The sequence below is a fragment of the Cololabis saira genome, chromosome 21, assembly GCF_033807715.1.
Source record: "Cololabis saira isolate AMF1-May2022 chromosome 21, fColSai1.1, whole genome shotgun sequence".
Classification (NCBI taxonomy): domain Eukaryota; kingdom Metazoa; phylum Chordata; class Actinopteri; order Beloniformes; family Belonidae; genus Cololabis; species Cololabis saira.
In genome coordinates, this window is record NC_084607.1 from 27,235,525 (window position 1) to 27,259,997 (window position 24,473).

Genomic DNA, 24,473 nt, shown 5'->3' on the forward strand with positions numbered 1-24,473 from the left:
AATATTTAAAAGTTCCTTACCACATCCATATTTGGGATTATCAACATGAATGTTAAAATCACCCACTAAAACAACACAGTCAAAATCCATGCACATAATTGACAGTAGTTTGGCAAACTCATCAAAAAACCTTGCATCATATTTGGGGGGTCTGTAGATGGTCACTAAGATTGCTCGACAGGGGGATTTTAACCGAATGGCAACATATTCAAAGGAATCAAATTGACCATAAGACATTTTCTTGCATTGGAAGCTGTCCTTGAACAGAGTAGCAACTCCGCCTCCTCTCCTATGTATTCTTGCTTCACTAAAGAAACTAAAATTCTGGGGTGTTGACTGATAAGAACTGCTGCACTATTATCCTGACTTAACCAAGTTTCAGTTAAAAACATCTTAAAAAAATCTCCTTAATAAAAACATTGATTAAGAAAGATTTGCCAACCAGAGACCTGATATTTAAAAGGGCTAAATGTAAATACTTAACAGGAGACACTGGTGCGTTTTGAGGCTATACTCAACAGATTGGCAGATTTAATTGAACTTTTTTCATTTCTCTTCAATTTGATACGTTTTCTGTTACCTATCATCACAGGGATAGAGAAAGCTGATTTAACTCCATGGGGCCCAGACTTTTCCTGGGACAGAACAATGTTAATATTGACATCACAGCCTGGACCCGGCCCATATCAGACATCGCTGATACGGTAGTTCAGAGGAGGTGAGGGGAGGAAATACCGAGGCCTCCGGGCTCGCACCACCAGACTGGCAAACAGCTTCATCCACCAGGCCGCCAGGAAGCTTAACTCTCTTCTAACTCCTCCGCCTTAAAACATTTTAAAACACATTGTATATAGTGTTTTAACAATTTTTACTATTCAACTTAAAGGGGACCTATTATGGCATCTAATACCTATTTTAAACAGGCCTTTAATGTCTTAAAAACAAGGTTTTGATTGTTTTTGCTAAATAAATTAGAAATTCAGCCTCTGAGCAATGTCTTTATCTTCCCATTCTCTAACCTCATTATCTATGCGGGATTCTGTGTGGGCGGGGCTATGATAATGAGGCTCTGTGCTGATTGGCTGCCTGAATGACGCGATACACCGCTACGAAAAAATGTCGGAAGCTTCGGCCGGCTGAGTTAGGGTGCTTTCACACCTGTACCGTTTCAAGCAGTTGTTCCGATACAGGGAACGTTTCCCCCTAAAGATCGGAACGTTTGTTATATGTGAACACAGCAATCGCGCTCTGAAACGGTACAAAACAAGTGTTCCGAGATCGCCTAGGAGAGGTGGTCTCGGCCCGATTCCAATCGAGACCTGAAACGGTTCATTTTTTTTATTTGGAGTGAGAACATGATCCACACAGCAACCGAGACAACTCCATTCATTGTGTGTGTGCTGCCGCGGCGCAAGGAGAGGAGTCGGTCCTCCACCAACTCCTCTCCTATTGGACGTGTGAGATGTCTTCCCAGCACGGCACAAATTAAACTTTGTTTGAAATTAAACAATGTTCAATTCGGGCAGGGTTTGCGCAGCCCAAACCCGGCTGCAGCAGGCGCCCTCTCGTCCGCTGCTGAGCTCCGCTCTGCGCCGAGCGCACATAAATGAATGGGTAAAGCCTGATTTATGGTTCCGCGTTAAATCGACGCAGAGCCCACGCCGTACTCTATGCCGTAGGCTCTGCGTTGGTGTAACGCGGAACCATAAATCAGCCAAAGCCAACGGCTGCGGTCTGCGCTGCGCTGAACGGGGCGTGTTGTTTTTCCCGGGGTGCGGAAGAGGAAATTCCTTCCGCGTTCATTTGACCAATCAGAGAGCCGCTGGTTCACGCATGGAATTTGTTAACAGCTTTGAAACGGTACAGACGTTTGCCTTGTGAACACAAACCCCACGAACGAGAAACGGAACAACTGTATCGGTTCAGCCCCTGAATCGGAACAAAACAAACGGGCCACAGGTGTGAAAGCACCCTTAGTTGTGGGCGTGGTTTCACGGATCGGAGGCCAACCGATGCAAATTGCATTTTGGTTACGTAACGAAAGGGAGCAGAATCTGAACGGCTCGTAGATCCACATCACACTGGACGGATCATCCGGGCGGCTGTACAGACACTGCAGAATTTGGTTGCTTTCCTCCTTCTCTGAGTTGGCAGGCTGAGGGGAGACCACTTTATGTATGTTAAAGCAAGAGAAAATGTGTTTTTCATAATAGGTCCCCTTTAAGTTAATTTTAAAATCTGTTGGCACTACTATTTTATTAAATTTGTATTTATTTTATGTCGGTCAAGGGGGAAACGTACTTTCGATTTCTTGTATTTTATGAAAAATTGACAATAAAGATGACTTTGACTTTGATTGTTCTATAGAGTGGCTTTAACGATATCTTATATGGAAATATTTTTTATTCCAGAATGTCGCATTTAATTTGAATGTATTTATATTTAAATCAAATGGCTTTCAATTAAACTATTTTTTATTTTAACAACAACACCAGCCGCCCAGCCCTGTGCCGGGATCGAGGTGTCCGCTCCACTGCCTGCAGGTCCTTCCGAAATAAACAAATTGGGGTCCTGTGGTAGCGGAAGGCTAGCCGTCGAGGGGGTTTCACTTACATTATTTTTGACAAAAATCTTGGTAAATTCTCTGAAAAGACCGTCATTACATGTCAAAAACACATATAGTAGGATCGCTGTAACAGCAGTGTGTTCCAGGGCGGGTCAGTACCAGCCTAACTGCCGAGCAGAAGGTTTTAAACGGGGAAAGCTGTTTTTTTTTCCCAGTCTCCGTCACAGTGGAGCTAACGTTAGCATTAGCAACCTATTCCTGAAACCATCCTGACCCCGATTCTGATATTTAGTCCTAAATTAAGAGGTAAGGTTACTGGAATAAACGCAACTTAACGTCATTACTATTTGCGTGTGTGTTTGTCTTGTTGATTGTGTGTCGTGTTAGGTTGTAGTTTCCTCCCGAGGACTGGAGAGGAAAGGGCAACAAACACCCGTCTAATTATCAACTTAAACTGGTCAATACTCAAAATTTGATCCGCGTGGGTTGTTCATGCGAAATAAAATGATAAAATATATGTAATGTGTGTCTAACGTGAAGGGAACGTGTTATTTGGTTTTGTTTTTCCACAGGGAGGCGTTGATGAGCAGTAATGTCTGGCATTGCTCTTAGCAGACTGTCTCAGGAGCGCAAAGCTTGGAGGAAAGACCACCCTTTTGTAAGAATCCCCGTCCAATACTTCATAGATATCGCATGTAATATGTCTTGATGTGCACATTTATTAATATATTGACCAAACAAAGTTCTGACTCAAAGTGGACTTTGCTGTGTTTGGTGTAAAAACAGGGTTTTGTTGCTGTGCCGACTAAAAATCCAGATGGAACCATGAACCTGATGAACTGGGAATGTGCCATCCCGGGAAAGAAAGGAGTACGTTATTGAAACACACACACACACACACACACACACACACACACACACACACACACACACACACACACACACACACACACACACACACACACACACACAGGGTTAAAGTAGGCCATCCAAACATAGGCCTTAAATATTTGTAATTATGAAATTTTAATGAGAGCTGCACATTTTTGCTGTTTTAAAAACAACTTCAAGCAAAGAACGTTAGTTTGTCTGCTTTAGTAAACAACCTGCTTGTTTGTGATGAATATTAACTTTAGGGCAGGGGTGGCAAACCCTGGTCCTCGAGAGCCACACTCCTGCATGTTTTAGATGTTACCCTGCTTCAACACACCTGATTTTAATTAATGGTCCTAATTAGCTTGTCATCAAGGTCTGCACAATTCTGTTGATGACACAGGTACTTGTATCATGGTGTGTTGAAGCAGAGTATCATCTAAAACATGCAGGAGTGTGGCTCTCGAGGACCAGGGTTGGCCACCCCTGCTCTAGGGCAGTGGTTCTCAAATGGGGGTACGCGTACCCCTGGGGGTACGTGAAGGCACTACAGGGGGTACGTGAGATTTTAAAATATACATATATTTAAAAAGTAGCATCCATGCAAAAATCCTTTAAAAATAAATATTTCATAAATAATTGAGGAAAATATAAGTCTAAATTCACAAAATTAATTTTATCTTCAGGAGTAGGCTATTCAACTTATTATCCTAAAACCGCAGAGTTTCCCCCACACCAGGATGATTCCACCTAACCTGTCAATCACCTGGCTTCACCTGTCAATCACTTGGACCAACGATGGAGTCGTGGTTGAAGCGTAGCAGCAATATTTTTGTTTAAATAAATCACTTACTGATGGCACAGTGCTGTTTTAGGTCTTTTTTTTTTTATAACCAAAAGTGCTGAAAAAATATTTCAGAGGGGGTACGTCACTGAAAAAAGGTTGAGGACCACTGATCTAGGGTATATTTCATCAACAGAATTGTGCAGACCTTCATGACAAGCTAATTAGGACTTAATTAGAATCAGGTGTGATGATGAAGGGAAACATCTAAAACATGCAGGACAGTGGGCCTCGAGGACCCGGGTTGGGAAACACTGCATTAAGCCATGTTTTGGAAGAAAGTCAGAATTTCTCCTCACAAATAGTCCTTTAAAGGATAATGGAGATAGATGTCCAACCCGTCTGTAATATTTGGTTGGTTAAAATCTATTCTATAACCACTAGCTGCCATTGTTGTTAGCTTGATAGCCAGATATTTGCTGTGAATTTTCACAAGACCAGGCTCTTAAGTGTAGAGTCTGGCACGTCCAAGGCTTTCGATAAAGGAGCAGTGGAGTAAAAACTTTAGGATGAGGCTGTTTTAAGAAGTAACTCCTTTTGTTGCACCTGCCACATCAGGCTCAAATGAACCAGTTCCTACGTAAAAGGAAATCTTTATATTACCTCATATGACCTCCCTCAAACCCACCTCATGCAAATACAAAAATCGTTGTGTGATATTAAGGAGTTTTTGTGAAACTGATGTTTCCATTAGTCATATTTTCAATACACAGTTTCAGTTAGCACCTATTATGGGTAATAGAAACACACCTGTTGTGGGGAAATGGCATGGCAAGTTATACTTAAAGAAATTAAGTTAACATTTTGTGTTTGCTTAATTTGATCTGTAAGGGTTTTTTTTTTTTTTTTTTATCTTTTTGGCCTGGGGCTGCACATTGGTGGCAAAAAAAACAATTTTAAATCACTACCACAAGGATTTTGTTCATTTGAAAATAATGTTTAACATGATTGCTCTATAACTGTGGAAAAATATTGTATTGGTGGATCTTTTAAAAAAATTATATTTGCATTTGTTGCTTGTTCTTTTGACTTGAGCATTTTCTCAGTTTTGCTGAAGCTTCTGTTCCTCTACTCATTCATCAGACCTTGTGGGAGGGAGGCCTTTATAAACTCAGAATGCTCTTCAAAGATGACTACCCTTCCTCTCCACCCAAATGTGAGTATTTCTCCTCTGCAGTCGGGCTATGAAGCGTAGCGTATTATTAAGAAGAAACATGTACATGAAGTTACCTACTCAAAACAAGAGCAGGAAAGTTCAGGGAATAAAAGCTTTGTATATTAGGTTTAGGCATAACATGACCTGGTAGAAACCGTAAGCTTAGATAAACATTGTCTTATAGATGCCTTTTGTAGTTCCTATAAAATATGAAAAAGGTACTGTAAATGCCATTGTTACCACATGCAGCTTATGTGAACATAGAAATATATTTTAATCTGTGATCTGTGTGTGAGAGATCATTGAAAGCCATTTTTAATCATGAACCATGACACGATGCACACAAGCACCACACCAAATGAAGGGTACATGCTCAACTATGCTCCTGTCAAGACCTTTTTTACCTAAACACACAGTTGCAGCACCAAGTTGGTAAGTGAACACATGGTTGAATGACAAGAATGAGGCAAAACAGCTGCTACATACCTGTTTAGAGCTAGGAGTCCTGATTTGAAAAAAGTAAGAACGAGCAGCTAATCGTATGGAGCTAGAACAGTCTCATAATTCACAAATGCACAGGACAAGTTTTACAAATGCACAGACCGATTTGCAAATACACACACAGTTTCACACGTGCACAGGACAAGTTTTACAAATGCACAGACCGATTTGCAAATACACACACAGTTTCACACGTGCACAGAACAATTCACACGTGCGTAGGACAAGATACACAAATGTATTTTTGATGCACACACAAATATAACCTGATTTACACATGTTTTTTTGTCTGTGAGCTGCGCTGGATTTGTGTGTGAGTTTTGAGACTCTCCTGACGTGACAAGATCCACACGTAGGTTTTTTTTAACACGGAAGGATCTGCAACCAATCAGATTAAAGGGGCGGATACACCTGCTGTTTGAGCTGCGTTAGCGCTGGTTTGTCGGGCTGATCAACCAGAGCCGCCAGCAGACTGCACTCCAAGTCCTGCCGATGCAGCAGCTGATGAGAAACAGCGGAGATATATATATATTTGAACTACAGGTGTCTTTCAGGAGAACAAGCCTGTTGACGGGGGTGAATATTGCTGCAGTCTCGTTCTGGCTCTGGCCGTGGGTGGCGCTGGTCCCGGTCAGACCAGCTGACCAGGGACCAGACACGGAGGTCAGAAACAAGCAGCTGTTATCCTCACATTTATGATGTGACATCGCCACCACACAGAGACAAACATGTGTCAGAACAGCGGTGGCAGATCAACACATTCCCGGTGCAGATAGAGTCATGCATGGGAAGATGCAGCCGTGATGATGCTGGTCGGGGTTTAGTCCACCGATCATCAAACATCTGAGCTGGATACAGAGGTTCTTCGGTTATCAGTCGACTGATACCAACGTTACTCCAGATATTTGGGTAAATTAATCTCCTGACATGCGCGTGCTGCTCCACCTGCAGCCGCTGCTCGTCCCCGCCAGGCAGCGCAGCAGCTCTCTGCTGTCTGTCTGGTTCTGAGATGAATCAGCGGGACAGTAATACTTCGTGAAACCAAACGGAGCAAATATATAAAAATCTCCGCTGTTTTTCATCATCAGTTGCTGCATCGGCAGGACTTGGAGTGCAGTCTCCTGACGGCTCTGGTTGATCAGCCCGACAAACCAGCGCTAACGCAGCTCAAACAGCAGGTGTATCCGCCCCTTTAATCTGATTGGTTGCAGATCCTTCCGTGTTAAAAAAAACCTACGTGTGGATCTTGTCACGTCAGGAGAGTCTCAAAACTCACACACAAATCCAGCGCAGCTCACAGACAAAAAAACATGTGTAAATCAGGTTATATTTGTGTGTGCATCAAAAATACATTTGTGTATCTTGTCCTACGCACGTGTGAATTGTTCTGTGCACGTGTGAAACTGTGTGTGTATTTGCAAATCGGTCTGTGCATTTGTAAAACTTGTCCTGTGCATTTGTGAATTATGAGACTGTTCTAGCTCCATATAATCGAGCCAGCAGCTTTGCTTTCTGCAGCCCATCTCTACATGGGGACCTACCAATGGTGTTTGGTCATCATATCCCAGTTTGAAACGCCACTTGATTAATGTCATCTCAAGTGTCTATGACAGATTAAAACCTTTTTTGTGCTCTCAGACCATCTCTCTTGCAGATTGTCTTGCACATGTAGACTTACAAGACCAATTTTACAGTCTGTCGATAACTGGTTTAACATGTTACTACCTAAATCACAATATTTAAAGTTCAACCCAGAGCTAACCTGACTGCAGTTTCTTGACAAAGATAGGTGTAGCTGTTCCTAAGCACACACTACATTAAATTAAATCTTAAATTAAATCTCACTGCAACCTAAATTAAATCATTACAGTGAATCAGTTATTTTCAAGTAAAATATAAGAAAAGAACAAATAAACAAAGGTGAATTATTAAATCCTCATGTTGTTAAAATATTTCAAAGCGATCGAGCTGTCGTCACGTCACCTCAACAGTTTAATCAAGCACTCTGGATTGTCCCTAAAATCATAATTATTGACATGAACGGGCTCTTAAGACCACTTTAGTTACACAGACGGACAAGATGTGAGAGGACACCCTAACAACAGCCCTGATGAGTGACTAAAATCTGTCCCATGGTTTTGCTATTTAATCAAAAGCCAAAACACACAGATATTTCCAATGAAACAGCAGGTTACCGGAACTCAGCAGCACAGAGAATTTGAAGAGCTTTTAAAGACCTAAAAGAAGTTGATTCACCAAAATCACTCAAAACCCAAATTACTGAATGCTGATACAAAGAAGGACTGTAATGGCCCCTCCGTACCACTAGGTGTCCCCGTGCCTCTTGCTGGTTTCTGTCTTGTCTTGCAGGATCTGGGTCATAGTAGAGGCTCCTCATCAGGTTTATCAGCCACACCTGGGCCCGGTGTGGTTGGATATAAAGCCAACGGGTTCCCCCGTTTTTCCCTCTCTCTTCCCTCGCAGACGCAGCTGCTGTTTGTTTTGTTGTCATCCATACACACTCACACACAAGCTTACACCACTGATACCGACTTCCACATTTTCTTGCTTTTTGAAAAATAAATTGCTTGCTATGGTGGCACCTCCGTCTGGTCTCCCATTTTTGTCACAGCCCGGCTCTTGGGCGTCCAAAAGGGAAGAGCGAGGGAAAAACGGGGGAACACGTTGGCTTTATATCCAACCACACCGGGCGCAGGTGTGGCTGATCAGCCTGATGAGGACCCGCCACTGTCACCCAGATCCTGCAAGACAAAACAGAAACCAGCAAGAGGCACAGGGACACCTAGTGGCCCGGAGGGGCCGTCACAAGACATTAATACATTTAGTGACCTAAAGATCAAATCAAAAATGTTTCCCTGAAAAACCTAAATGCACAAGAACTGCCGCATTTCTCTCAAAAAACCTTTCTAAAAAAGTAATTTTCACACCAGGGAAGTCTGTCTTGGTACAAAAAAAATGAGATATTTTAGAATGTATTCAGTGTTTTTTGGTTTTTGATGCAGGAATCTAAAGAGACGGGTTCATATTTGGTCTGTGTAGTGTATTGATTTGAATCTAGGCTGAAAAGGTCCATTGTTTTTTCAGTTTTTATTTACCTTTTACACAACGCCTCAACTTCATTGTAATTGGAGTTTGATTTTGACAAAGATAAGGTTTTTTGTTTTTTTTCCCCTCTGGCCGGCTAATATGTGAATTGAATTTATTTTTCTGTTGTAATCTTACATATACCTACATGTGCCTATATTTTGAATTTTATTCATTAGTATTATGTAATTTATTCAAATACATCTTGTAGTTGCTGAGCTGTTCATTTTAATATAGGTACATCCTTTTTAAAGTAGGAACGTCAAACACATGTCTTGTCAGGAAGAGTTTAATTAGTTGATTGACAGAGGGAAGTTTAGAAAAGGTCTAGCGTTTACTTGCATCTATAAATATTCAGTTCAACAGAGGTAACTGTCAATGCACTATTTCAAGAATAAATTGCATGTTAGTGCGTAAATATACAGGAGAATGCCATATCAATAAACCCCTTCCTGGTGTCATGAAACATGGTAGTTGTAGCATCATGTGAACATTACTGCCACTGAAAACTACTTTATGTACACCACTTGTGACCACATGAAGGCTTATAGCTCTGGTGTGCTGATAAGAGCCACTGATAATGCTGTAATCATAATGGGGGGGTCAGACTATCATGCTGGTGAATGTTGTTGGTGATACGATGCCCCCATGTGGTCAGAGCTGGTATTGCTGCATGATCAAAGTGGGTGATCAGTGATGTTGGCAGGTGTGAGCCTTTTTAAATGTGGCACAGAAAACACTCATAATTTTGTGTTTTTAAAGATATTGTGACAATCACTTGATTAGTGATGATTAGTAGCTTATGATGGATTTCTACAGCAACTACACTATTTTTTTATAAGAGAAATCTTCACTTCCAGGAAGTCTGTTTACTTAAGCTTTTATCATTCTGATGTTTTTTTTATTTTCAACATTTCTCCACAGGCAAGTTTGAGCCACCCATATTCCATCCCAACGTGTACCCGTCAGGCACAGTGTGTCTGTCCATCCTGGAGGAGGACAAAGACTGGAGACCTGCCATCACCATCAAACAGGTTTGACAACTCACTCATGCTCTCTCTGTGTTAGAGTGCTGTTATGATAAGTGTATGAACTCTTACTAAAACCAATGAGGAATGAATCGGTAGATTCCCATTGGGGGGGGTCTGGATCTGATGTTGCCACAAGAGTGATGAATGTAGAGTCAAGTCCGACTCAGATAACAGCATTAATCCTTTTTTTTTCTTGTTAATTTTTCCAAGATCCTGTTGGGCATCCAGGAGCTGCTTAATGAGCCCAACATTCAAGACCCAGCACAAGCGGAAGCGTACACAATTTACTGGTAAGTGTGTGCGTGCGGTGAAGACGTGACCTGCTGGAGGACCTTCAGCTGAACTCTGAATAAAATCTTTATGGAGCTGCTTTATTTGAGAACAGTTAAAACCTTTCTTTGTTCACATGTGCTGGTTAAATAACAAGTAGTTACACTTTCAGCATGACAAGGTCGTATCTGGATAAAAGTATTAAGTCCTGTTTTATAAGGGTTTCAGAATTGTTTGGAGGAACTTCTGAAGATGTTTTTAAAGGCTCATAAAAGTGGATTAAACATGTTCCTGTTGCTGCGATTGTCTGTTTCAGTCAGAACAGGATGGACTACGAGAAGCGGGTAAGGGCGCAGGCCAAGAAGTTTGCCCCCACATAGAGAGGAGAGCTGCCCTCCGTCCCGCCTGAGCAGCCTGAAGCCACAGTGGTGACGAGCAGGAGGCAGGCAGCTCCTCAAGGACCACTCCAATAACAATCCACTTGTGATTCATATTATACTGTTACACAGGTGACAAACACGCCTGTTCTTTTTTCCTTCCTTTATTTCTTTCTCTTCTTTTTTTAAACTACAAAAATTCAATAAGATTATGATTGTATCCGTCTTTGAGAAATATTTATGCATTTTCAATGCATAGCTGATGATGCTAAGACTCTGCTGTCATTATGACATGTGTAACTTGTATAATTCATATGTCCAGTTTTATCATGAGTGCTCGGTTTACTCATGCATCCATTAAAACTGTAAGTAAAGTTTTGGCAGAGCTGCACAAATAACACGTCCTGTCCAGCTACGACGTGTCGTCCTCAGCTGTTCGCAGGAGAGGAGGAGATTTTATCTATTTTACACTCTTCCAGTTTTTAATTAAACCTTAGAAGCAGTCGGAGCCACAGTGGAATTTCTTTCTTTCTTATTATATACATCCATCATGTCTGAGTTTTCAGATAAGCATCAAAAGAAAACACAAGTCATACAAAGGACAATCCTGGCACTTCAAATGTTGGTGATGAACCAAATTGTGGCACTTAATGTTGTTAGGAAGCGAAGCCCTGCCCGACTCGGAGGAGAAGGCGGTCGGAGTGAAGGGGCAGGAGAACCAGGGCTTTGCTTCCTCCAACCATCCTGAATCGCAGTTCAACACACTTGCTGTGAAGATGCCGTTTGTGAATCCAGCTGAGAGTGAAACTGTCAGTTGCAGTCGTGAACCTCATGCACATTCGTCCGTGTGTTGTCTTCTTCCAAAGATGGTGTGCTATCATGTAACAAAACTGCGTAGTCAAAATTAAGAAAACCTGTTATCATGTGTTTGTTTCGGCCCATTTCATTTGATCATCCTATGCCATAATACTTCCATCAATTAACATAAATGTATATAAAAACCAAAAATGAGTGACTGGCTAAAAGAAGCTAAAGGATCCTCATTGAGATGGCCTCTCAACAACCACGTAAAGAAAAAGAAAGTGCACTTGAGAGGAAATCGAAGGCCTGATATTTTTTGCCTCTAAATATACGAGTGCATGTAAATAATATAAATAACAGAAAGCTGTGGAAGTACTGTTTTATATTGTTTCAGCCAGTTGACATTATGTGTGGTGTTATAACAAAAGACACAAATGATGGTCTAATATTGTGAAATAAAGTTGAATAAAAACCAAACGGATCAATTCGGGTCATTCTTCTTCTCGTCTGACCTTATTTTTTGGTGTTTCTGTTAGTTTGTGGAAGTTTTGTTTGTTTGCAGCCGTCAATAAACTGTAGGGACTTCGGTCACATCAAGCTGTAGCTTTAGAAGCTCCACATGGTGGTAAATAGTAACAATACAGTAATGATGTAAAAATGAGTGCGTGTGTTGCAGCTAAATGTGACATACCCCCCCCCCCCCCGCACCCAGGTGAAACCAGATAGTTTTCTCAGCTATCGTGTGTGACATTCTGATGAAATGTAACACCTATTGTTTTGTTTGGCTGTGCCTCTCCAGTGGTTTATCATCTCACTATGACCTCAGGAAACCAAAAATACCGAAACCCAGCGCAGGCTAAGGCGAGAAACTGCTTTTTTCACTCTCTATTTCCTGCAGCTCTTTGCACACAGCGTGTTGTTCTCATTGACCCATGCATTGCTGAACGGCTCCCTTTGCATTGATGAAGACTCTGCAGCCCCGAGGTGCCGAGCCTCCGGCTGCCGCCACTACCTGCTGGACAAAACTAGCACAGCTTGAGCCTCTGTCTCCGCACCAACACATTTCCAGGTGTGTGAATATAGTTGATGCTCTCGAGCAGCTGGTCCCATAAATGAAAAATGACCTCAAAAACACCTTTTAGGTTGTCAAGTGGTCCTAAAGTCACTATGATGATGTAAAATGTAAAACAAACCAGAATGCAATCATTTGTTTGTTTTTTATGCTTAAATTGAGTTAAAATGGTACAGAGCTGAAAAAGGTGATTTTATGAAGTTTACATCCTTTTCAAATCTTTGTTAACAATTGCTGATTTTAACTGCTCAGGAGTTTAACACCTCCTTTGCTGTATTTTTCCATTTTGCAATGCACACTGTTTTTCTGGACCTTACTGATGAAGAAGAAGCAGAATGTGGGTCATCACCACGTTGCTGGATTAATTAAGCAAGACATTTCCTGCTTGGCCGCATATTTTGTTCTTAAAACATAATATTTGATCCGGTATTCATGGGGCCGTCAAACGTGTAAGTTGTTCATGGATGCTGACTCTAGAGTTGTGCTGACAACAAAGAACCCCGTGTCCTAGTTTTCAAGAAGAATTTGTTTTTTTTATTTAATTTAACAGGGCAACTGAGATCAAGATCTTTTTTCATCTTGCCAAGAGGGCAGCACAGTTATCATACGGTGAAATACTACACGTTTCACCTATAACACATTCACAAAAGTAAAAATAGATATTCATATAAAGGTTAAACCAAAAACATAACCACTGGTTCCTTCCTTCGCTGACATTTAAGCTTTCAAAGTATTAAGAGCGATTTCAGTTCACTTTTAGGAATATATATATATATATATATATATATATATATATGTATATATATATATATATATATATATATCTTTGGACATTTGTACACAAAAAGCATGGAACTAAGCCAAGATATGCTCTGCAGATAAATGTTAGCCAGTGCACAGTTCTCCGTAACTCCGTAAAAGGTGCATTGATGAGTTAAACTGGAGCCAGATACCTTTTGATTTGTAAGAGCACTGTTCGGTCCACTCAACCTCTGTCCATCCAATATAAACTTGGATTCAGAGAAAGCAGCACACTTTCTTGGACTTCTGTGCAGCTGTTTTTGTCTTTGTCTGTTTTACATAGTGTTTACATTTGTGACTGAGTTCCCTGACAGTGATTTCCAGAAGTGGTCCTGAGTCCGTGTGTTGATTTCTACGACAAAATCATGTCCTAGTTTTAAGTAGAATGCCTGAGTTGGAACAAAACACCTTAAACAATATCTTATTTTCCTTCAATGCACCACGAGGCTCCAGGAGCTATAGGTTAGGATGCACGGGTGCAGAAAACCTGCATAAGTGATTTTTGAAGCAGTCATGAGAAATGACATGTCTGAAGCAGGGGCGCCACATTTGTTAAAAGTTTATGACCTCAGCTCCTCTCACTTCCTGCGTCCTCCTTCCCTCTTCCTCTCCTGTCAGTCCTGACGGGGATGAAAACAGAATCACTCACCTGCTATCAGATGTTGCACCAGGAGCCACATGCATAAACAACAAAACCATGCACCTGTCCTACCCTTCAACAATTCAGTCAGTGCAGAGTGTTTACATTTAACATTAAACTGATCATTGAACTGAGCTTGTTTCTGAGTAGAATAGAGATTTATTTCAGATTTTTTTATCATCATCCACTCTCTGCGCTGAACCATTCAGGGATTTTTGGTTTGAGAGTTCAAAAGTGACCACAACTAATAAAACAACTTTCAATTTGTTTTATCTGCTCAGCTGTACTGTCATGTCTCTATTGTTATGGTGAAAATAGTGTGTTTTTTTGTGCCATTTCTATGATGTTTACAGGAAGTCATGTCTGTGACATTGTGCATTTATAAACCACACATTTTTATGCATCTGGACCCAGAAGTTATGAAACTTTACACGTCTTTTTATTCTACACAATATGGTATCCCATAATAATATTTACACTAATAATGATAATTTAAAAAAATTACAAAAGCAATTCAAAGAAAAAGAAAACATGAAGGCATTGCTTAAGCAGATACTGTAGGTAGCAGGATCAAAGTGGATCATGGTTATAGAACATCTTTGAACCTTGTCTGGTAAACTCTCAAACAATCATTATATACAGTAAATAATTTGTGTATTGGTGTAATAATATTACAATAAATGAAAATCAAAAAGAATGAAATAAAATGTAGCAAATTTAGTACCCATTTTGAATCCAGATGTTATTTTTTCTTTTTTGTGTAAAAATAATTATAATGAAAATTAGGGACCTGGTCACAGTAGGTCTTTACATCTTATAAGTGATAATATGGACAATCCCTCTGATTCATTAGTTTGTATATCCATGCTCAGGATGAATGACTTGAAGTAATCACTTCCTGTATGACTTCATCAGTCTCACCTGGTTGTGGAGGAATTGGTCCATTCCTCTTCACAACTCTTCTTCACTTCATTGAGCACAGCTCTCTTGAGGTCCCATCACAGCGGTTCATTCTTTCTTTTCTTTTTTTTTTCCTTTTGAAGCTGAAGTCAGAACTTTGACATCAGCCATTCTGATGTAGATTTCCTGGTGTCCTTCATGATCCAGTTTTGACCTAGCTGTAGCTTTCAGCCTCATTAGCCCCAGAACTGGTTTAAGAAAACTCTCCTGGTTACACTCCCAAACAATCTATAATATTCCAGCTTTCTTCCAATTGTTGCTGTCACAGACTTTTAACATGCTCAGTGAGGTCTGAAGGGTCTGAGATATACAGGACTGTCTCAGAAAATTAGAATATTGTGATAAAGTTTTTTATTTTCTGTAATGCAATTAAAAAAAAAAAAAAAGTCATACATTCTGGGTTCATTACAAATCAACTGAAATATTGTAAGCCTTTTATTATTTTAATATAGCTGATTATGGCTTACAGCTTAAGAAAACTTAAATACCCTATCTCAAAATATTAGAATATCATGAAAAAGTATACTAGGGTATTCAATTAATCACTAGAATCGTCTAATTAACTGGAAACACCTGCAAGGGTTTCCTGAGCCTTGAAAAACACTCAGCTGGGTTCAGTACACTAAATCAGTGGTCCCCAACCTTTTCTGAACCGCGGACCGGTTTAATGTCCGACAATATTTTCACGGCCCAATCTAAAGGTGTAGCTCGTAAACATCCGGCGCTTCGGACTTTAACGGTAAAAGTTTAACGGCAGTAGAAAGTGTGTCTGAAAGACTAAACTAGTGTCGGGAATGCTAAAGTGGTGCCCAACTGACACAAAAAGCACCTGCTGATAAGGATTTGTGCAAATTTTATACCGTATTTATGTCCAGCTTGAGTTTGGTCGCTCATCTATTGTGGTAGCTTTATTGCCAACTGAGCGAGCAGCTGCGTCGGTCTGTATTTAAGTTAAACTTATATGAATGTAGAAAGTCTAACTATTTTATTTTATTTTATTCCTTTATAGCTCTTACGGTGTGTTTGCAGTGTATTTTCATCCAAGGAATAAAAACATTGTGAACCATCAGTTTGAGAGTCATCCATCATCAGTCGGGGATTCTACAGAAATTATTTTTTAATTAAAAAAAAAAAAAAAAATATATATATATATATTTTTTTTTTTTTTTTCTTTTTCTCTCTCTCTCTCTCTCTGGGGACCACTGCACTAAATCACAAGTATGAGGAAGACTGCTGATCTGACTGCTGTCCAGAGGACCATCATTGACACCCTCCATCAGGAGGGGAAGACACACAAATACATTTCTCAAAGAGCAAGCTGTTCACAGAGTGCAGTTTCAAAGCACATCCACAAAAGGTCTGTTGGAAGGGGGAAATGTGGCAGGAAACGCTGCACAACCAAGAGAGATGACCGCAGCCTTAACAGCATTGTGAAGAAGAGTTGCTTCCAGAATTTGGGGGGGCTTCAAAGACAGTGGGCTGAAGCTGGAGTCCAGGTATCAAAAGCCACAGTTCACAGACGTGTCCGGGAAATGGGCTATAGCCGTATTCCCATGGTCAAGCCACTTCTGAACTCAAGACAACGGAAGAAGCGTCTGACTTGGGCTATGGAAAAGAAGCACTGGACAGTTGCAGAGTGGTCCAAAGTCCTCTTTTCAGACGAAAGCAAGTTTTGTATTTCATTTGGAAGTCAAGGCGCCAGAGTCTGGAGAAAGGCTGGAGAGGAGCAAAATCCAAGTTGCTTGAAATCCAGTGTGAAGTTCCCACAGTCAGCGATGGTTTGGGGAGCCATGTGAGCTGCTGGTGTTGGTCCACTGTGTTTCATCAAGTCCAGAGTAAATGCAGCTGTGTACCAAGAGATTTTAGAGCACTACACGCTTCCGTCTGCTGAGAAGCTCTATGGAGATGATGATTTAATTTTCCAGCATGATCTGGCACCTGCCCACAGTGCCAAAACCACCAGTAAATGGTGTACTGACCATGACATTACTGTCCTCGATTGGCCTGCCAATTTCCCTGACCTGGGGCCTCATCTATAAAGCTTGCTTGCGCACAAAAAGGGCCTGAAAGATGCGCAAGCCACCTTCTACGCAAAGGCTGGGATCTAAAAAGAAAAAACTATCTATAATCTGCGTATCCCTACGGCAACCCGGACCCTCCCGTAAGAATTTACGTAAGACACGGGGAACTGTGGACGCAGGGTTTGAGGTGGTGAAATGAAGCCAGATTCATGTCATACTCTTAATAATGTCATCACATATCACAACATATATCAGACTTATAATAAAATAGCGCTGATCGTGTTCCTCTGTGTGTGAAGCTCAGTGTCAGTCAGGACTCTGGTGCTGCTGCAGCCGCGGTGACACGCGGGGAACCTCCTCACACCCACCGCTTTAGGACAGAACAAATGAGGGGCTTCGTAGAGCGTTTAGGGGCTGCACGGAGCCCCTCATTTCTTCCCTAAAGGGACACAGATTTTTTTATATATATAATGAGTTTTACGCGCGCGTGAAACCTTTACGTGCGGGTGAAAGCCTAAATTATGGTTCTGCGTTAAAACAACGCAGAGCCTAAGCCGTAGGGTACGCGGCGACGCGCACCTACGCCGTAGGCTCTGCGTTGGTGTGACGCGGAACCATAAATCAGCCCTGAGCAGCTCTGAGGGGAGACTGGAGGGGAGGAGGGGGTGGCGGGGCTGCCGGGCCATTCTCGCATCGCCTTCGCACTGGGTGTCTGGATGATTTGCAATTACAGGCTGAGCCTACCGTTAGTTTTTAAACTGTAAGTGGGGGGGACAAAAACAGGATTTTGAAAAGACGGGGGGACATGTCCCCCCTGTTGCGCCGGGGGACTCACAGCTTTTAGCGCAGAAACGACGTGCTGCCACTCACTCGCTTTAATTATTTTATACTATTTATATACTCTTTCTACTTTTACTGTCACCACCAAATAATGTCGTTTTCCTGTCCTCCACCTCATCCTCAACATCTAGATCTCAGATCTCAGTGAAATTCAGTGGCACGGTTGCTGGACACGTTCATTCATTCTGACGCCAAACAGGCTGCAGGAAGCCACTGCGCATGCTCAGCAAGCTCATTCATATGCAAATACTACTTTGCATTACGCTTTTAAGGTAAAAAGTGGGCGTCTAGAGGGCGGGATATGAGGCGGATTCAGCTGCGCAACCTTCCAGCTGGACTGTGATTTATAAAGTGAACATTGCGTGCAAGTGTGCGTGCACATGGTTTTATTGATCCAGATTTTTTTTTTGCGCCTGGCATTTTCGGCTTTTAGGTGTACGTGCACTTTTAGTATGACTCCTACGCAGTCCATTTTAAATGAGGCCCCTGAACCCCAAAGAGAATTTGTGGGGTATTGTGAAGAAGAAGCTGAAAGACACCAGACCCAACAATGCAAAAGCATCCATATAAATCTTTTTTACTTGGTCTGAGCACTGCATGATCTAACCTTGTGGTAAATTTGCTGGAACGTCCACTCCTGGGACGATTGGCAATAGTCTTGAATATTATCCACTTTATGAATAATGTTTCTAGAACATTGAACTCCAAACGATGGTTATTTTTAAAGCTCTTTTCAGATTGAGGAGCAGAAACTATTGCTTTTCTTAAGCTATTTCCTTTTTGTATCGTGTTAACACCAAAGTGCACCAGATGAGCAAACAACATATCCTTTATTTGTGGTGTGGTTTGACACAACTTCATGCTTAATCGTGTCACATGGCTTTCACACCTACAAACTCTTTTTTTCCCTTTGAGTTAATAGGATCAGGTGGGTGAAGCAGACGAGCCTGGACAGCGCTGCTTGCTGGCTGCGTACGTCGGCATGAGTGAGTCCGTGCACAGTTGAGGGGACTGCTTGTGTTACACTGACAGCTAGCTGCAAACGTGGCCAAATTTGTTTGTAACCTTTAATTAAAGGTCAATGGTCACTAAAATAACTTTACATTGACAAAAGCAATAATAATTAATTTACGCAGTATTGACTAATGAAAATCATAAATTGCTTCTGAATTGTGGTTCAAAAGAAAGTGGCCTGGACAAAAACGATGGGACTCTCAACTTAATATTTTGTTGCACAACTCAATGAAGATTTCTGTGTGCACTTGCAGACAGGTATTATGTTCTCCTACTCATGAGCTAACTGCTCCAGCTGTCTCAGGTTTGAAGTGTTTCTTCTCCAGATATCATGTTTCAGCTCGTTACGTGGACGTTCAGTCGGATTTAGACCAGGACTCTATTTGTTCTGAGCCATTCGGGGCTGTTTTTAGTTGTGTGTTTTAGTTCATTATTCAGTTGAAAGACCCACGACCGAGCTTTCTGACACTGGGCAGCACATTTGTCTCCAGAAAATCTCGACAGTCGTGAGATTTCACTGCACAGATTCAACACATCCTGTACCAGACGCAGCGCAGCAGCTCCAGAACAGAACCGAGCCTCCTCCGTGTTTCACATTAGCTGCAGTCTTCTTCTCTTCGAATGGCTTCAGTTTTGTGTCTCTGAACATGGAGCTGATGCGACTTCACACAAAGCTCCAGTTTTGTCTCCTCGGTCCAAAGGACATCCTTTCAAACTCAACTCCTGAATAAAATTTAGAGCCACATCACAGGACATCCAGCTGCTTGGAGATGGTCTTACATCCTTCACCTTGAACATGTTTGCCACATGGTCAGGATGAGATAGTAGAGCAATTGCACATGGTGAGTAATGAAACTGAATACTTTATCTGTGTGCAAATGTTGCCGTGTCCAATGCAACACACTGCACGGTGTATGTGACTCTCAGACTGATCCTCCTTTACTGTTTTTCCCTAGATGTCGTCCTCTCTGTCACATTTATACGTGTTGGCTAATAATAATCCATCCCTACATTATATTCTTGTTGTATTTTATTGATCGTGTCCACTTTCCGTTCAAGCCACTGAGCTCTCTGTCTCTAGGGGCTCCGTCAACAAGGAAGTCCGTCAGCAGGGACTCGTACATCAGCCAGACTCTGGCCGCTCGGCCTGCTGAGCCCCACCTGTGGCTCGGCCACAACACAATCAACCAGGTAAGTACTTTCTATTTGTATATATTTAATCTCTGTTGGTAAGATCTGGTTCTTGATGTGATGTTTCTTTTCATGCTTACGTCTCACATTTGTGTTTTTCCTCTGCAGTCCAGTGGACAGAGACAAACATTATGAACCAGAAGCTCGACAAGTTGCTGACGGAAATGGAAAAATAGGGCGCCGCAAAATGAGGTCCTGTTTCCTTCTTTCACACCACAACATAACACGACGCCTTTCTGATTCACACTCTGGCTTACTTTGGACACGAAACCGCTAGTGCTGCTCACTACTTTCAACAAATAAGAGGAAGTGTGTTTGACATGAAATTCTGCTAAAACATTTTATTGTTACAGAAGAAAATGCTTTATTTTGGTTTAAAGCTCAACCCAACTAGTGGTAAAGCAGCGATGACATGGCCTGTGTCAATATGTGAAAATTAAATAAAAAGCATTAAAGCTCAAAGTGGTCAGAAATGTTTGCATTTAATTCACTTTGATATTTTGATGATTATTGTCTAAAATGTCCGGGCTCAAAGTGAAGGACTTCAGCTGCAGAGTGCAGGCAGCAGGTATTTATTGCTTTGTGTGTAAAAGCAGTAGAATGAAGGTGGTTTCAGCTCAAAACCACTGAAACTTGTTTTTTTGTCACAGCCTGCTGCCTCTCCTGTCAGGTCTGTAGTAACAATCAAATCCAGGCTTTACTACGCAGATGAAGAGCACTCTGGGGACTTTTTGAAGTTACATTAACCGACTTGCACTAACTGCCAAAATCGCCTCACTTGTTGCATTTAAACTCTTCCCCCGATACCAACTAACCTGCAGCAGCGGAGTACAAGTATGTGTTCCCATCAGGGTGCACCGGTTTTCTGCAGTAATCTACCAGACAAATGTGATCTGACCTTCATTTAAATTGCAATAGCAGACGGCCCTGATGTGCTTAAGCTCATAACTCACAAGCAGTTTTAAAACCATTATTCCTGCATTTTTAATTAACAAACCTGTTAGGCGTTTACAGCAGTGATGCAAAAGAAAGTTACAGGAGTTGACTGTCAAACCTCAGATTAATTTAAAAATCGGAGCGAACAAGCCCACTTTACCTGAATTATCACAAGATAGCTGTTTTAGCTTAGCTCATGCTAAGATAAGGAGCTCATTAATGTTACCGTGCATTCATCTGGTTGAGTTTATCCGTGCATCTTCATTTCAGACTTCAGTTGGGGGTTGATATCTGATCAGCCCCGGATCCGTATTTCCGGATGGTTCCGGTGGTTAGCCAACATCACCGCTAAATCTCGCAGCTTGGCCGACCTTTAAAGCCTCAACGCCCAGTTTTTTTTTTGTTTTTTGTTTTAATTTTTATCCCGGTTTTTTCCCCATTTTATCACCCAGTGCTCCTACCTAACAGTCCTGGGCATTGCCATCCTCTACCAACCCCAGGAGGGCCATACTGAGCTCAGGTCTCCTCCTTAACCTGAGGAGTGAGCAGGCCGCTTCTTTTCACCAGACAGGGTGGGGTTTCTCCGGCCGGACGTAGCGCGTGGAAGGATCACGTTATTCTGGCCGGATCCTCCCCATCTGGCGCCCAGGACAAGACATGTATAGCCCAGGACTGCTGCATGTTGTTGTGATGGTAGAACACATTAGCTACCCAGGGGAACACGAGGAGAACATGCAAACTCCACACAGAAAGATCCTTTCGCCAACCCCACCCAGGGTGTGGGCACTGAAGTCATGGGGGAACTAACAAGCACTTCAGCGCCCACAGCGTCCCCGGCGGGAATCGAACCCAGTGAGACGGCTGCACTACCTGCTGCGCCATCGTGCCCCCCTAACGCCCAGTTTGACCCGACCCACACGGGTCCAGGAGTCTGAAGGGGGTGTAGAAGATGTTGGGAAAAGCAAGTGAGGCTCTGAAGCCACACCTTTCCAAACACGCAGATGGGAAATGCCAAAGACAAGACAAGCCACTGGTCCAATTACCTTTCAATGGTCACTCACAAAGAGGGATGGTGGGTTTTTTTGTTTTTTTGTTTTTTTCCCTCTGTTTTGATGAAAGAGCACTTCATTAACGGCTTGTTGTCGGTGTATAGAGAGTGTCATGTGATGTGCAGAGCTTACATCATTCCAGTAGGGAAGTATGGCGAAGGGAGCGTCATGGTTTGGTCTTGCTTTGCTGCCTCAAAACCTCGACCGCCTGCCTTCATTCAGAGGATGAATTCATTCCCAGTTTTCCCAAAATGTTCTACAGGATAATGTTGATGTGGCTCTCCACCGACTGAGGTATAACGTGTAAACTGAACGATGCAGCGTCAAAGTAAAGTGTTCTGTCTTAGATGATGGTGGCAGATTAATGCAGAACATTAGTTTATTTCAAAGGGTTCGGGGTTCACCTGCGTTGTTTATCAAAGCATCTCCATCAAGGCCGGGTGGCCAGGTGTTGAGTATATTTTGTCAGATTATGAAGCAGCATTCTGCCTCACAAGATATTGAATGCAATTGCGTCAGGCCGTGTTTACAGGAATTGTACGTGTTTTACTGTTTACTCCTCCGTTGAATGAGTCATCAGAATGAGCTAAAGGGAGTGAGAGGCCGTGTTTAGTGCCGGTTGACTGACCCATCTTCAGCTGATCGTAATAATGAAGATATTAACCCTGTAGTAGTCAGGAGTGGCATCGTCTTTCTTTTATTTCTTATACAGTTGCAGGATTTTCACTATGACTACACCTTCCCTTGTTATTGTTCTCACCTCTTCCCCACAGACGTCACCCCCACCCTTCCTAGCGGTGTATTGATTTGACACTGTTTTCTTGCAGCCTTCTGAGCGCAAACACTAACTTGGTCTTCTCGGCGGCTTTTCCGCCTCAGACTCAGCGGACGCTGACCTTTCAGTGAGCGCTTCGTGCTCTTTTTCTTCCTGCGGCTCCAGGCACACACATACACGCTCACTCTCCTCCCCCTTTACCACCTCTGGCTGTTGCTGAAACCCACGCAAATGCCTCTGATCGCCCTCTGGCCCACTGAAAGCGTGAACCCGGCCTGGCAGACAGACTGAAAGAAGCTTCTGACTCTATAGAGTTCAAACATCAAGTGTTGCAATAGATGTTAAGTTGTACGCATGAATGCTCGGGGGCTTGCAGATCTGTGTAGGACATATGGAGGCGTGTTACACAATGGCCCTTCATTGAACTTCAGGTCTGAGATGCTTGACACCAGATATCCTTTTTAAGATTGATCTTAGAGGTTGTGCTCGTGCAGCAGCAATCACTGCGCTCATGTTTAACCTTTCACTACAAAGGTGACATGATTGCAGGAAAACACATGATCTCTTTTTTTGACTTCCCTCTAGATGGGCATGTAGAGCACATATATACACACGTGTGTGTGTGTGTATATATATATATATATATATAGTACAGACCAAAAGTTTGGACACACTTCCCCATTTGTTTGAATGAAGGTGTGTCCATCCATCCATCCATCCATCTTTAAGGAGGTTCATTAGTACAATCATCATCTGCCAAGAAGCATTGTTATAACAAAGAGTACATAAATATGTATACATATGCCAAAAAGGTACACTTCCTTTATACGTAAAAAGTTAAAATGACCCTGGTCTGTTTCCAGGGACTCTAACACAGATTTTTGAGTCTTGTCGAAGGCTTTTCATTTACGTTTACATCGATCAGCAGTCTCATGTGTCAACATTAATTGCCATTTTGCCGCAAACCCATATTCTGCTCTCTCCTTTGGTTTAGGTGGTTTTGTTCCCAAACAAAGGTTTAAGCTCCTTGCCATTTAATAATCAACCTTGGGTTGTATTGAATCTGCTGTTCCTTTAAAAGTGACAGAAATCACTTCTTCTGTGCTTGAGAGCCCCAAAATTTAAACATTACGCAATCCTGTCGTTTTGCCTCAGTTGGCCCAGATCTCAACATTTCCCGCGTAGCATCACCGTTTTCTGAAGAGCGCTTTTGAAGCTACTTTTTTCATCATACTGTGGGTGCACACACACTTGCAAATGGGTTCAACAAACAGGTCTGGGAAGTCAGCTGGAACAAACCCATCTTTATTTCAATCACACTTAGCCATTTTAGCTTGGTTTTCTTAGTTACTAAATGATTTCACTTTACATTCATTCTGATCAAATCTGTCCAAACGTCCTCATTTCAAGTGTTGCTGCCAAACAACATCCAAAACGAGTTCTGCTGGATCTAAAACAAGGACTAGCAGAGGTCCCACGGCCTGCGGCTACCGGCATCGTGGTTAGCTGATTAACTGCAGGTTCCATCGGACTTCCACTTGAAATGGTCCTGAAATGATCGGCTGAGGGGGGAGACATGGCGGTTTGTGACTTAAGCGGTTAGCCCAACCTGCTGCGGTGCTGCGGTGCCCTGCAGGCTCTGGAGCCACG

At 42.1% G+C, this 24,473-nt stretch overlaps 1 protein-coding gene and 1 long non-coding RNA gene across 2 annotated transcripts; both read left to right on the forward strand.

The window, feature by feature from the left end:
• The first annotated feature begins 2,570 nt into the window (after window positions 1-2,570).
• Window positions 2,571-12,009, forward strand: LOC133422045 (SUMO-conjugating enzyme UBC9-like). The gene is made up of 7 exons (XM_061711928.1): window positions 2,571-2,872; window positions 3,139-3,224; window positions 3,353-3,436; window positions 5,367-5,439; window positions 9,970-10,079; window positions 10,287-10,366; window positions 10,663-12,009. Exons 2-7 carry the CDS (start codon window positions 3,159-3,161, stop codon window positions 10,724-10,726), a joined length of 477 nt encoding a protein of 158 aa, XP_061567912.1. The 5' UTR covers window positions 2,571-2,872; window positions 3,139-3,158; the 3' UTR covers window positions 10,727-12,009.
• Window positions 12,010-19,328: 7,319 nt separating this feature from the next.
• On the forward strand, window positions 19,329-20,478 carry LOC133422699 (uncharacterized). The gene is made up of 3 exons (XR_009770758.1): window positions 19,329-19,714; window positions 19,954-20,063; window positions 20,172-20,478. It is a non-coding gene; the product is annotated as an uncharacterized LOC133422699 (long non-coding RNA).
• Window positions 20,479-24,473: the final 3,995 nt, after the last annotated feature.